Source organism: Prunus avium, chromosome 2 (assembly GCF_965620075.1).
Source record: "Prunus avium chromosome 2, drPruAviu1.hap1.1, whole genome shotgun sequence".
NCBI classification, from domain to species: domain Eukaryota; kingdom Viridiplantae; phylum Streptophyta; class Magnoliopsida; order Rosales; family Rosaceae; genus Prunus; species Prunus avium.
Window position 1 is genome coordinate 41257931 of NC_142285.1, and position 15709 is coordinate 41273639.

The window sequence follows — 15709 nt, forward strand, 5'->3', positions numbered from 1 at the left end:
AGACTTATGCATGGTACCCGCTGTCACAAGTATGAATTTATCTAAGAAAATGCAAATATTCTTTAATATTAATTTTTTTTGGCCATTAAGAATATAATATTATTTGGCAATTGTGTTGTTGGTCCAAATAATAATTAAAGCAAAGTCAAATTTGTCTCCCTCTCCCTCTTTTTTCTCTCGTTTTTCTCGTCACCTTCCTCCCAACCCAAGTCATTACCCACTCAGCCATTTCCACAAGTCAAAGAAACCATCTTTTTAACCAATCTCCCTCCCCATGATCTCATTTTTCATCAAACCCATCTCTTTCCTTCCCTTTCTTTCAAAATCTTAACTTCACAAACACCTCCCTCATTCTCAATTTCTCACATTCTATCATTCTATCTCTCAATTCAATTCAATTCAATTCATCTCACGAACCAGTTTCTCACCCACCATGTTGATGCTGGTAGATGTAGTGTAGATACAGCTGCACCAAAATGGATTCAGTTGCATCCTCAACTTGTGATACTCGCAAGTGCACGAGCCGTTAGGTAGTATAGCATATGTAAGTGCGAGGTCGATCCCACGAGGATTGGTGATTGAATGATCCAATTCATTTCCCTACACAAAACATAAATGAAAACAAAAGGAAATAAATAAAACAAGGAAGAAAGAAATAACTAACTCAAGCAGATAAGTTCCCAAGTTCAATTTAGATTAATGGATTGATTCTAGCTAAAGTATGATTAAGCCATGGTGTGTGGTCATAACCTTGTGTTCCTAATTCCCTAATTTGATCATTTGTTGTCTAACCTAAAATTAAGCATTAGGAACCCATTAAGCATAGAAGAACATTTTAAACAACCAAGTATGTATCTAATCCCTGTTGTCGAATGTCCATACATACTCTTCCTATTCATAGTTCAATTCGAATTAAAGCATGGTGTATACTCTTAATTCAAACCAAGATAGCTAACATGCAAGCCTAAATGGTGATCAATCATTCAAACTAGCATATTAACTTATAAGCATAATGAATAAGAACATGAACCATAATTGAAACTTGGAAACTAATCAAACTTGAAAAACTAAAGAAAAGAATTTACATAATGAAAAGTAAAGTGGAACTAAGAAAAACTTAAGGAAAATTTTAGCACAAAAGATTTCATTACAACAATTGAAAACTAGAAAATGAAACTAAGAGAATTTGAGGGAGAGAAGGGAAGGGAGCTCTAGAGAAGTGTTTGAGAGCTCCCCCCCTTGGGGTGTTTTTACAAGCTTGGGAAACCTCACTATATATAGGCCTAAGGAAGCTGAAAATCTGAATTAAGTATGGCTAATGCATACAACACTTGTTTTATAAAATCTGAAATGGTTGATGCACTTCACTAATGCATACAACACTTCCATTATAAAATCTGAAATGGTTGATGCACTTCACTAATAAATCCCACCAGCAGCCCTAGCTCATCTTCATGTCACCATGACCAAGCTTCCAACCAGAAATAATAGCTCATCCTGAGGTCAGCATGACCAGCAACTTCAAGGGCTTACGAATTGGGCTTCCCTTAAGCAAATTAAGACTTTAAGCACTCAAACTTGAAGTTCAGAATGTCTTCTTTCCAGCCATATATCATTTGGGCCAATCCAAGGTCGGAGGAGGAAGTTAAGGCCAAAACAAATTGCTAACTCATTTTGCGCGCTGATAAAATCCATCCTGAGCATGGCTCTGTGTTTGCTAGGTAACAGACTCCACAATTATCCAATGGGGCTGAATTTCGGATATGTTATAGTATACACCCATTGGAACAACTTTCACGAAGAATGTGGCCTCAACCGAGCTATGTAGGTTGCTGAAACAAAGCTTGCAATATGACCTACGAAACTGGGCTGGCAGGGGACTGTAGCCAAAATTGAGTTTGTCTTTAAGCTCTTCATCCATTCATCCAAATTAGGCCCTAATATGCATGGATTGCATCATTTACTATCCAAAGCCCTCATTATTACCTAAAGCTCAATGAACTGAAAGATAAACACAAAAAGGATTAAAAGCACAAGTTTAACTCAAAAACATAACCAAATCATAAGCTAGAAGGGTACAAAATGATATACAATTATGAACCGATCAAATACCCCCAAACCTAGATTTTGCTAGTCCTCGAGCAAAACAACACAAAACAAAGTTAAAAACAAAACAAGAAGTTAACTAGACCACTTTCGTAGGTAACTCGATTGCATTGAGCGAATGCAACAAGCCTTTAAACCTCTAGGCATCCCTAGTAGGAGGAGTTGTGTCTCCTGAGGGTTTAACAGTTACGATACCCACAAACGTTTTTCTAACTCTACAAAACAAAATGGTTAGAAAACTTATTAGATTTGTTAGTTCTTAAGCAAAACCAAAACCAAAAACAAACATAAAAATAAAAACAAAACACAAAACACAGAAAATAAAAAAAACAAAATCAAAATAAAAACTCAAAACAATCTTTCCGAACATTTTGTGAAGAGAAATGACTCATGCACATGACTTAAACGTTTTGACAATAAAAGCTCAATTTTAGACATTATTCACAAAGCGGCAAAGTTCAAAACATAATATGCTCAAAGTGTAGTAGTGTGATAGCCAAATGCAACAAATTCCCCAATCTTAGTTTCCACACAATTTCAAAAATCATACCAAGCACAAATGCAACTTCAAATCTCACCAAAGTTGTCCTCTCACAAATGAATCACTCAGAAGAGGGCTACAATGCAACACTCAGTTATAGACATGGGATTAGAGTTAAATCATAAGGTACTTAACTCAAAAATAGGAAGATGAAGAACTTGCATTAATATGATCTCAAGAAGGAGGCCAAACACTTAAAAGTAGAAAAATGAATGCAATTCAACCACATGACATTTAAGATCAATTTAGGTCTTTATTATAGGTTGTAATGGGGCCAAGGGTGTAAGGTGAGTGAGAAATGAAAGGTATGGATAATACAAAGTCCAAGGAACTCAAAATGTAAGAGCATAAAATAATTGTTTACAAGACTTCGAATCATTACGATTAGATTTTTTTCTTTTACATAATCAAAACTCCTTATACCTTCATTTACATTGATTCAAACTCCTTTCCAAACACCAAATTATTTTGAAGGCCCAAAAATGAAACCCAAAAATGAAATTTCATTCAACCACCACTTAATCACAATTTTTCTCTTTTCTTTCACCAATTGTGTGATTTTTTTTTTTTTTTTTTTTTTCTTTTTTTTCTTCTATGTAATATTCCTTCCCAAACTTAGCATGAAAAACACATCCGAATTAGAGCTCATGAGTTCCTTAGAAAGGTAAATATTTGTTTTTCGGGCTAAGGCGAGGAAATATAATTGGTAAAATGAAAGAAAAGGTTTACATGTAGGCTCAAAATGGTTAACAATGGAAAATCATGCTTAAGCATGCATAAGGTTAGCTTGAAAGGCACAAACGATCCAAAGAAGGCCTTAATATCATTTCTTTAAATGTCATGAAATCAAATTGCATAAGAATGAATGACTTTTAAGTGTTCAACCAAATCAATGAATAATGAGATCAAACAACAACTTTGATGACAAGAAAATAAGAGTATGTGTATAACACTCATGAAATGAAGCACAAGGCTCAAAAGCTCACATTATATGGTTATATAAGTCTAATTTATGCTTGATACAATTCTTTGGGTCATGCAAATCCTTTAATTGGAAAATTATGAAACAAATGGCAAGTGCAAAGAAGGTTTCGAACATATCATGCTAGAACGATGACAAATTAATTAATTAATGAATTTTTTTATTTTTTTTTATTTTACAAGAAGAATTTACAAGGAACAAAAAATAAATAAATAAATAAATAAAATTCAATTTTCATTTAAGTCATGCAAACATTTATCACAATCTCATCAAATGTGTTCGGAAAGTGACTCAAAACAAAACAAGACTCAAAATATAGAAAAAGAAAAAAAACAAGCAAGAAATATATATATTTTTTTTAATAAGAGAAACTAAATTTACTTGGTAAACTCCAATACCCCCAAACCTAGATATGAACATTGTCCTCAATGTTTAAAAATTAGGAACAAGCAATGTCATAACAAGAAATGAAAGGTACTAAAGTAAATATAAAATCACAAAACACATAAGAATTGAAATAAAATAATTACAAAATAAAAATTACAAACAAACAAAAAAAATAAATAAATAAAAAACGAAACAGTAAAACACTCGAAACAGAAAACAAACAGTCTTACACAAACCAAAACCCAAACGATTGAAAGCCCAACCCAAAAGAAGTTAACACACTTTGAAACCTAACAAAGGTGAAAACCCGAAGCCCACAATGAAGTCCGAAGCCCACATGTTATTATTAATTTATTTATTTTATTTATTTATTTTAATTTAATGAAACGTGAATTGGGAGTGCGAAGGCGGGTATTTACGAAACAGAAAAAGTGTGGTCCTTGATGCCTTGGTTCCTGGGAAGTCACGGGGAAAATAGGTGAGGGACGTGTCGGCATGCAGAGGCCGCTTTCACATCCCCCAAGCTAGAATTATTAGACTCGTAGGAAGGCGCGACGACTTTTTCACTTGAAGGTGGTGAAAGGTGAAAATGCAATTAAGGGGGTTGGGAAACGGGTGCGGCGACATATAGAGATAAGTGGTAAGGGCCGCACAGAACTCAGAACCGCAGCGGCTAGGGTTTAGCAGACTAAGTCTATAAAAGGTAAAAAGAAAGGGTAAAAAAAAACACAAACTCAGAAACACACAAAAGAGAAAAGAAAGAAAGAAGAAAAGAGAGTGAGAAATCAAATGGCCTCTAACTACCCATTTTCGTTGGATCTCAACCTAGCTCCACCGACTCAGACACGAGGCCAAGCAGCGGCACCAGTATGGATGCCCTACTTTGCTTCCGCACGGGGGCCTGTGACAGTAACTGACTCAATACTCCTGGACAACGATGTTGCCATTGGAGTGGCTAGAAATTTAGTGACTCCTAAAGATATACGTGTTCTGGGGACAAGGGATGACAACCGGGTCGTGAGCGATGCCCTGGCACTGAGCGTGCAGAGTACAGCAACAGTCGCAAGTTTGGGTCATCGCCTACTTGCGAAGTCCCATGAGGTAGAGGTGCTTAAAGCTCAGTTGGCGGCGGAGCGAAGTATGGTTGAAGAGTGTCAGACTGCTATAAAAAGCTTGAAAAGGGAGAGGTCAAGGATAGTGGAGGTGAATCGACACCAGCTAGAAGTATTGCGGGACGAGAATAGAAACCTATCAAAGATGGTAGAGTTGTACTCTCGCGACATGCGAAAACAGCTGGAAGACCTAGACCGACCGGGTAAACGCAAGCAAGCAGATCGTGAGAGTAGTTACGCTCAAGCTAAGATTGCGATCTTTGGGAGCTCAAGTGGTGAGCCCCAAGAGGCTGTGCATGAAGCCCAGGAAGAGGACAGCCAGAGGGCCAAACTCAAAGCTCCAATGGTCGAGACACCGAGCACTGTGAAGAAATGACTTCTACTGCATTATTGATGTTTTTATTTTAATTTATTTTATTTTTTTGGTTGTTTTTGTCTTTATTTTGTTTTGGAAATAAAAGAGTAAATTTGCAGAAGGAAAAAGAAAACGGAAAAGAAAGCACACTTTCCAAACTTAAATCAAACGAAGACGACAAACGGAAATGGAAGCACAGTTCCCTAACTAAAATAAAATAAAGATGACAGCTGAAAGGAAAAAGCAAAAACACAAAGCTCTAGAAAATGAAAGTAACGGGCAAAAACATAAAACACCAGAAAACACGGAAAAAAGAAAAGTAAAGTGAAAGTAAAGGTGCTCCCCCTTGAAGCGATTAGGTCGAGCATGCCCGGGAAATCCGAAATGGTGTTGGCTCTCTCTCTCATCAGCGTATGTCTATTTAAACCACACCTCTGCAAGCGGATGATACCCAGCATTTCTTCCTGCAAACTCAAGGAAAAACATCAAAAAATTCAGAAGCAAAACAAATGGCATCCTCATGCACTCACCTTGATGATCTCGACCTTGAGCTGTCCCTTGCACCTCCGAATGCCCAGATAAGGGCTCCTCCAAACCGTGTCTTCCCAAACTCCACATATCATCACGGTACGGCCTCAAACTTTGCTGAGGCAATACCGAACTTTTCTGAGGCACTGCCGAACAGAGCAGTGCTGCTAGGAGGCATGATTAGCAGCAAGCTCACTCCGACAGATCATCTGCATGTGGCACAGAGGTCTGACAAGGCAGCGGTAGAGGAGTCCCACAATTTAACTGTGCTCCACGCGGTCTCCGCTACCAATTTGGGCATGCGCCTACTAGCGAGGACAAGGGAGTGTGCCGCGATGAGCGAGGAAATAGCTTCCTTGAAGGCTATGGTGGCGGACTTGCAGAAGCGGCTCTACGGTGCCAATCAGCACGTGGAAGCACTGCAAAGAAAAAATGAGGACCATGTGGAGCTGCTGCAGATTCTACAAGTGCGAGAAAATAGAGGCAATCCATGATGATGAAGAAGATGAAGAATATTTCTTTTTTTTTTTTTCTTTTTTTTTATTGTTTTTATTTTGTTTTTGTTGTTTTGTTGTTGTTTTTTTTTTTTTTTAATTTATGCAATGTTTGAAATAAAAATGTGTTTTAACACTCAGAAATAAACTAACCAACCAAACCACGTAAATAAAAACATAAACTAACTTAACGAAACAAAAACAAAAACAAATCAAAAACAAAGACTCAACAGAAAAGAAAACAAAGAAAATAAAAATAAACTTAATTTAAAAACACACGAATATACAAGCAACTCACGGATGACCAGTTAAGGGCCTCAGAAAACACAGCCAGGGGATCCGGGAAGGTTGGAGGGGTCACAATGGTCCCGCTTAAAACCCAAACTTCTTAGACACCGAAGGTGTCGCCTATAGAACTCCTAGACACTATATTGACGGAAGTGCTCACTGGAGTTACCATAAGTCAGCTCATATGAAAAATCTTTTTAAAATTTTTAAGATAAGAAACAAAAACAAATTAAGATAAAATGGAACAACAAACCATAAACGAAAATGAACTAAGTACTCTAAACAAATTCAAACAAACAACATAAATTGTTGTACTAAAAGAAACAAACCAATAAACCAAAGAAAAACACCAACAGCACTTTTTATCACCCGTTTATCACCATTTGGACAGATTCGTTTCTCTGTTTTTCAGCTTCGACCTCTGTTCAGTTTTTAGGCTATAACTTTCCAACCGTAAGTCCAAATTTTACGTTCTTTATATGGTTGGATTCAGAATAGAAAAACAAAGAACTCAACGCGGACCAAAAGGCAAAAACAACTACGAAAATAAACAGAATTCAAAGAAGAGAAAGGATTGAAATGCTCCCCCTTGAAGCGATTAGGTCGAGCATGGATGCACTTGGAGGTCGCGACTTCTCCCACTACTCCACACTTCCTATCTTTGAAGTTGCCATCTCTCTCCATTTTTATTGAGCTATTTACATTGCTAAAACAAACACATACAAAAACTTGAAACGGAATTAAAGGATTACGAAATATATATAAAAAAACTAAAAATGAAAGGGAAAATCAACACAAGTCCAATTCCATGCTTCAAAGCAACAAGCACCAATGGGTTGTGTAAGCTGGGACTTAAACCCAGTTCTCTTGCTTGTTGGGCAATTGTCCTTTTCTGTTGGACTACAAACACAACTTGTCCATTAACGTCATTAACTTTAAAACTTGAAATTGTCTAGTTAAGAAAAAAAAATAATAATAAAGTAGGAAAGCCAAATAGAATCAAACAATGTTACCGATCCCCGGCAACGGCGCCAAAAACTTGTAGTGTAGATACAGCTGCACCAAAATGGATTCAGTTGCATCCTCAACTTGTGATACTCGCAAGTGCACGAGCCGTTAGGTAGTATAGCATATGTAAGTGCGAGGTCGATCCCACGAGGATTGGTGATTGAATGATCCAATTCATTTCCCTACACAAAACATAAATGAAAACAAAAGGAAATAAATAAAACAAGGAAGAAAGAAATAACTAACTCAAGCAGATAAGTTCCCAAGTTCAATTTAGATTAATGGATTGATTCTAGCTAAAGTATGATTAAGCCATGGTGTGTGGTCATAACCTTGTGTTCCTAATTCCCTAATTTGATCATTTGTTGTCTAACCTAAAATTAAGCATTAGGAACCCATTAAGCATAGAAGAACATTTTAAACAACCAAGTATGTATCTAATCCCTGTTGTCGAATGTCCATACATACTCTTCCTATTCATAGTTCAATTCGAATTAAAGCATGGTGTATACTCTTAATTCAAACCAAGATAGCTAACATGCAAGCCTAAATGGTGATCAATCATTCAAACTAGCATATTAACTTATAAGCATAATGAATAAGAACATGAACCATAATTGAAACTTGGAAACTAATCAAACTTGAAAAACTAAAGAAAAGAATTTACATAATGAAAAGTAAAGTGGAACTAAGAAAAACTTAAGGAAAATTTTAGCACAAAAGATTTCATTACAACAATTGAAAACTAGAAAATGAAACTAAGAGAATTTGAGGGAGAGAAGGGAAGGGAGCTCTAGAGAAGTGTTTGAGAGCTCCCCCCCTTGGGGTGTTTTTACAAGCTTGGGAAACCTCACTATATATAGGCCTAAGGAAGCTGAAAATCTGAATTAAGTATGGCTAATGCATACAACACTTGTTTTATAAAATCTGAAATGGTTGATGCACTTCACTAATGCATACAACACTTCCATTATAAAATCTGAAATGGTTGATGCACTTCACTAATAAATCCCACCAGCAGCCCTAGCTCATCTTCATGTCACCATGACCAAGCTTCCAACCAGAAATAATAGCTCATCCTGAGGTCAGCATGACCAGCAACTTCAAGGGCTTACGAATTGGGCTTCCCTTAAGCAAATTAAGACTTTAAGCACTCAAACTTGAAGTTCAGAATGTCTTCTTTCCAGCCATATATCATTTGGGCCAATCCAAGGTCGGAGGAGGAAGTTAAGGCCAAAACAAATTGCTAACTCATTTTGCGCGCTGATAAAATCCATCCTGAGCATGGCTCTGTGTTTGCTAGGTAACAGACTCCACAATTATCCAATGGGGCTGAATTTCGGATATGTTATAGTATACACCCATTGGAACAACTTTCACGAAGAATGTGGCCTCAACCGAGCTATGTAGGTTGCTGAAACAAAGCTTGCAATATGACCTACGAAACTGGGCTGGCAGGGGACTGTAGCCAAAATTGAGTTTGTCTTTAAGCTCTTCATCCATTCATCCAAATTAGGCCCTAATATGCATGGATTGCATCATTTACTATCCAAAGCCCTCATTATTACCTAAAGCTCAATGAACTGAAAGATAAACACAAAAAGGATTAAAAGCACAAGTTTAACTCAAAAACATAACCAAATCATAAGCTAGAAGGGTACAAAATGATATACAATTATGAACCGATCAGTAGACTGCTCAGGCTGCCGCACGCCTCTGCAGCTGCCACCTGGAGCTCAAACCATCCGCTGCGCCGTCTGCCAAGCCGTCACCCGCGTCGCCGACTCGCGCGCTCTTCCTCCTGCGTCCTCCTCCTCCTCCTCCTTCCACCGCCCACCTCCTCCTTCCACTTCTCCCTACAACCACGCACCACCGGGGCCTCCTCCTTCAGCTCACGGACGCAAGCGGGCTTTGATATGCGCCGTGTCGTATAAGCGCTCCCGTCATGAGCTCAAGGGCTGCATTAACGACGCCAAGTGTATGAAGTACTTGCTGGTCAACAAGTTCAGCTTCCCCGAGTCCTCCATTCTTATGCTCACTGGTAGCTCTCCATTCTCATTTCTTCAATGTTTGGTCTTTTTTATGTTGCGTGTGGTTTGAATTTATGGGTTGTTTTCTAATTAGACTTTAAATTTATGGGTCAGCAAAGACTAGTTCTTGTGTTCTTATCCTACAAACTTTTGCAATTGGATCGTTGAATTATTCTGCATTGGTAGTAAAGCATCGATCTTTTTTTAAAAACTGATGTGTTTCTGTTGATTTGAATGTTATATATATTATGACTAATTCTGTAATTACCAATTAAGTGATATTACTATTACATTTAAGAATCTTTACTTGGGTTATCTTTCTCATGTTTCCATAAACAACTGAGTTTTGTATTATTAGTAATTGAGTATGTCATGTTGTTCCACAATTTCAATGATGAGATATGGTTGTAAAAAGTCAAAAACGGGGGTTATGCTGATGCACCATGGTTTGTTTTAGAAGGTAATTGAACAATGTGCATAGCATGTAATGCAGATAAGTTCTGATCTTAATCTCTATGTGACTGTAACTTGCAGAAGAAGAATCTGATCCTTATCGGAGCCCAACCAAACAAAATATGAGAATGGCGATGTTTTGGCTTGTGCAAGGTTGTCAAGCTGGGGATTCCTTGGTGTTTCATTATTCTGGTCATGGATCACAACAGAGGAACTACACTGGAGATGAGGTGGATGGATATGATGAAACACTCTGTCCCTCGGATTTTGAGACTCAGGGAATGATCGTGGATGATGAGATCAATGCGACAATTGTCAGACCTCTTCCTACTGGGGTTAGGCTCCATGCTATTGTGGATGCTTGCCATAGTGGTACTGTGCTAGATTTACCATTTCTCTGTAGGATGGACAGGTAACTCCAGTTTGATATTTTGTTTCTTCAGATCTTATCTTATGTGTCTTTGCATAGTGTAATCTAATCTTTATTCTCCATCTCTGCCCATATTATGAATATATGAAAGTTATCTATGCTTTATTCTTTACTCTCCATAATGTTATTCTGTATTGTTTTGTGCTTAATATTGCTCTATGTACTTTCCCTATTCATTCTTGTGTGTGGATGTAGAAGCGGAAAGTACGTATGGGAGGACCATCGCCCTCGGTCAGGTGTTTGGAAAGGAACCAATGGTGGGGAGGCCATTTCCTTTAGTGGCTGTGATGATGATCAAACCTCTGCCGATACCTCGGTAAAGTCTTATTTCAACTACATTAGCCATCATGCCTTTTTCTATCCTAAGGATATTATAAGAACAAAGCTAACACTTCATCTGTGCAGGCCCTGTCAAAGATTACTTCAACTGGTGCCATGACTTATGCTTTCATCCAAGCCATCGAGCGTGGACATGGAAATACATATGGGAACATGTTGAATGCAATGCGATCTACCATCCGTAACACAGATAATGATCATGGAGGTGGTATTGTGACGTCTCTTATCTCCATGCTTTTGACAGGAGGCAGTCTTGGTGGATTGAGACAGGTATGATTGTCAATCTTTCAACACCAGTTTGACCATATAACAAAATCTGATGTTTCTTGGCAGTAGTTTGATTAAAATCAGCATGCCAAATTTTGTGAGCAATTAATTGATTCCTAAAAGTTTAGTTAGACACTGCAGTATGAAGGAAAATATAAAAGAAAAATAATGTTTCATATCTTTAGAAGATGTGCAGTCCTCTGTTTTTGCACTGTGAGAAATGCATTGGTAGATCTTAAATTTTATTTTTGTGTATTCGCCATATTGCGTTTTGTTAAACTTGATCTCATGTCTAGTAAGCTGATTTCAGTTAGCATCTTAACTTTCCTTTGAACTGTCTTTGCTGCAGGAACCACAGCTAACTGCCAATCAACCATTTGATGTGTATACAAAGCCTTTCTCCCTTTAGTCAGTGAAACAGTATTTCCATCTTCTAATCATCCAGCGCGTCCCGACCTCCCAGAAGTGCGTACAGTTCTTCCCAGGGAAACCCAATTTTGTCATCCGATTGCTTCCAGTTTTATTGGTTGTTAATCTTATATTTTATAGAATGGGTGTGCACCTTGTAAATCCAATTTCCAGCAAACCCTGACCTAGTTCCTTTTGATGGAACATAATTGGTCTTCAACAAGATCCAATGCAAAAATTCCCCCGATTCCTCCTGGTTATTGTTGCTTATCAAGCAAAGCAGAACGAAGAAACAATGGAAACAGCTCCAAAACGAATGATTTTCACATAATATATATTTTTTCCAGTTATTTTTATAGATTCTGTCAAAAGCTGAGGCATTTCAAATTATTTGATAGCTTAGATCTTGGGCATGTATTTTGAATTCTTCCACAAAGTTCTTATTCTTTGTCCTTGAATTTTCACATATGCATAGATTGTGGACTGATTACAATAGAAAGAGAACAAAACAATGAAAAAGAGGCAAATGCATATAAATATATTCCAACAGAATAGAATACAAGAACAATATGTGAAGTATTGTAGCCAAAAAGAAGATGCAAAAAGCATCACGGATAAAAGTAAAAAGAAAGTAAAGATATGTTCGAATCTGATAAAATTAACATGAGAAGTTGGAATGTATAAAGTCCCATGATTTTTAGGACAAGATCACAACATCTTCTCTTCCCTGACCCTCAGACTCTCTCACTATGTTGATGCCTGTTCAGTGCTCAAAATGCCATAAAAATGTGCAGCTACTACCACCAGGCGCACCCTCCATGTGCTGCCATGTTGCCGCCTATGCAGCTCCATACTCCTACTCCCACCACGATCCACCTCATCAACTGCCACTCACCGCCCTGCCTCCGCCCCCTTACAGCCACTTGCCACCCGGGTCACCTCTGTTCACCCGTGTATGCAAGCGAGCTGTGATATGTGCCGTGTCTTATAAGAACTCCAAGCATGAGCTTAAGGGGTGCATCAACGATGCAAACTGCATGAGGTATTTTCTTGTCAACAGGTTCCACTTCCCAGAGTCCTCTATTCTCATGCTCACCGGTAATTTCGATGTGAAAACAATGTTCCTAAAAATTTTATGCAGATAATTATTTGTGATCTTAAATCTCTAGCTGAGAGTTACTCTTGCAGAAGAAGAGGCTGATCCTAATAGGCATCCATCCAAACAAAATATGATAAAGGCTCTGTGTTGGCTTGTGCAAGATTGTCAACCAGGAGATTCTTTAGTATTTCATTATTCTGGTCATGGAAAACGCAAGAAGAACAACACTGGGGATGAGGTGGATGGATATGATGAATACTTGTGCCCGTTGGATTTTAAGACTGGGGAACTGATTTCAGACGATGAGATCAATGCAATAATTGTCAGACCTCTTCCTCATGGGGTTAAGCTCCATGCATTTATAGATGCTTGCCATAGTGGTACTGCTCTAGATTTGCCATTCCTCTGTAGAATGGACAGGTAATTAAGTCACAGCTTAATACTTTCGTTGCTTAAAATCTGATGTGGTTAAGTTCAATCCCAGATTTTAGTATTGCTTTATGGATGCAGAAGTACGAGATATCTATGGGAGGACCATCGGCCTCCATCCGGTGTTTGGAAAGGGACAAATGGTGGGAAGGCTATTTGCTTCAGTGGCTGTGATGATCACCAGACCTCTGCTGATGCTTCAGTACTAGAAAAAAATCTAAGACACCATCTTAATTTCTTAAACTAAGTATTCTGCTTAGAAGTGACTCATAAAAGAAACAGGGCTAATGCTAATTTTGTATGCACAGGCTCTGTCAAATACTACTCCAACTGGTGCAATGACTTTTTCTTTGATACAAGCCATTGAGCATGGACATGGAACTACATATGGAGACATCCTGAGTTCAATGCAATATACCATCCGCAATGCAGAGAATGAAGACTGTGACACTGGGACATCTCCTCTTCTCAATATGACTAGAAGAGGGAGTCTTGCTGCCGGGTTTACGCAGGTACATATGATTGTCAATGCTTTCAAATTAGTTTGAAAGCATAGGAAATTCTGTTGTTTGTTGTCAGTATTTTGCTTGGATTAATAAGGGTGTGCGTTTTTGGTTATCTTTACATAAACTTGACCTCATAATCTTCTAACTTTCATTTATCCCCTTTTCTGCAGGAGCCACAGCTAACTGCAAGTGAAAAGATTAAGCTGAAGAAGCCATTCTCCCTGTGATTTTTATCATCTGTTTTAGCTCTACTGTTATATAATAAGCAAATGCACAATGTCCACAACACTAGAAAACCACAGGCTAAATCCCATATGAAAAATCCCATTACAAATTGCTAAAACCATCTCATCATGTCAAGAGAAAAGGGAAATGTAAAAAAATACTAATAATAAATTATAATAAACATCTGGAAGCCATGTCTTTCTATCCACTTCTTCTTCCTTTTTGCAGTACTCTGAGTGGCTTTCCCATCAACTGCATGCATTGCATCTTGTACCTTGCATTGTCCTTCATAGCCATCTCCTCGTACAACTACAAAAACATATTATCATATTTTAGTTCTCTTTTCCTTCCAAAATAAACTAAAAGAAGAAAGCTGAATTGTTCATGATTGAAAAAAATCAGAGAGAGAGAGAGTGAGAGAGAGATTGCAATGCAGACCCTTTTCTCTGTTTGAGGGAGTTGGCACCACATTCGACCAAGTTGCTTACGTGTTTCACCAAATGAAGAGGACTTAATAACACCCCAAGTTGCCATCACAAAGAAAGAATAAGAAGTGCATGGCTTTATAGGGGAACTATGCCTTCTAAGCACTCTCTCAAACACATCAAGCTTTCCTCTGTTTTTCTTCCTTGATTTCTCACTCCCACCACAACAAGGCCTCATTAAACTCCTGCCTGATGATATTGGAGGAAAATAGTTGACAGGAGATATCACCCCACTTCTCAGCCTTGTCACAATATTTCTTGTCTCAATAGACTCAATTACTTCATTACCCTTTGAAGGTTGTGTACAAGAAGCACTTTGGTGATCTTTCACTTCTTGAACAGCATTTGGGGTCATATATGAAGAAAAACTTGAATTCTCAGAGAAATGGTTTTCTGGGTAACATGCATTTGCATCCAGAGAGTTGAGGAGGCTGTGGTTCTGATGATCAGGTGTATGTTTTTCTGCACACTGAATTGTACTGAGAATTTCAAATTCCCAGTGTCCCCTTTGACTTCAATAGTGTCTCCACTGAGAAAACCAGACAGTTGGAGAGGTGTTGAAGGCATTACAGTGTTTGGTGATTGAATTGATTGGTCAAACTGCATGTCTTCTGCCATTGAAGACCAAAATCCAAGATTGTAATGGAGGGAGGAACTGAGAGAAGAAGCAAAATGGGTTGGTTGTAAGTTTTGGTGATGGTCGTTAGAAATTTTATTGCATAAATGTGAAATGTTGCATCTTTTGGCCATTTGGCACCTTCTGCATAACGTCGTTTCGTCACATGGCATTGGGTTTGCTTTGAACTCTCGAGATGCCAGATAGATGATGTGCGAAATCAGTGGAACCGGTGTGTCGTTTTAGAATTCAACACAGTTTTGTGGTTTTAGTATTGGTTAATTAATGTTTATCAATGTAATTTTTTTTTTTTTATCAAAGAGAGAAAGAAATTCATTGAAGAAACATTGGATGTTTATCAATGTAATTAGATGAACTTATTCCATTAATTATACTATTTATATATGTAATTATTGTCTAAGAAGGTAACAAAATATCATAACAATACCAGCCAAATCATCGAAATGTTGATACCTCTTTCAACATTAGAAAGATAAATACCACTAGACCAATAGTTAGTTGGTCATTGTGAGCTCAATCATTTCTTCTAGCTTGTATAAACAGAAATATATAACTTAATTTTGTTTTTGTCTATGCCACATTACCTAATTTAGGTACATC

General features: G+C 37.8%; 2 protein-coding genes and 1 pseudogene across 2 annotated transcripts; 2 read left to right on the forward strand and 1 right to left on the reverse strand.

Annotated features, from left to right (window-relative positions):
- Positions 1–187: 187 nt before the first annotated feature.
- On the forward strand, positions 188–11986 carry LOC110768830 (metacaspase-1-like). Its single transcript, XM_021972693.2, has 6 exons — positions 188–445; positions 9491–9842; positions 10366–10696; positions 10910–11030; positions 11120–11323; positions 11670–11986. Exons 1-6 carry the CDS (start codon positions 434–436, stop codon positions 11727–11729), a joined length of 1080 nt encoding a protein of 359 aa, XP_021828385.2. The 5' UTR covers positions 188–433; the 3' UTR covers positions 11730–11986.
- Positions 11987–12426: 440 nt separating this feature from the next.
- Positions 12427–14193, forward strand: LOC110768855 (metacaspase-1-like). The gene is made up of 5 exons (XM_088247938.1): positions 12427–12826; positions 12917–13247; positions 13338–13458; positions 13565–13768; positions 13933–14193. The coding sequence occupies exons 1-5, from the start codon at positions 12478–12480 to the stop codon at positions 13987–13989; spliced, it is 1062 nt and encodes a 353-aa protein (XP_088104064.1). The 5' UTR covers positions 12427–12477; the 3' UTR covers positions 13990–14193.
- LOC148297050 (uncharacterized) lies at positions 14189–15393 on the reverse strand (annotated as a pseudogene).
- Between the last annotated feature and the right edge of the window lie 316 nt (positions 15394–15709).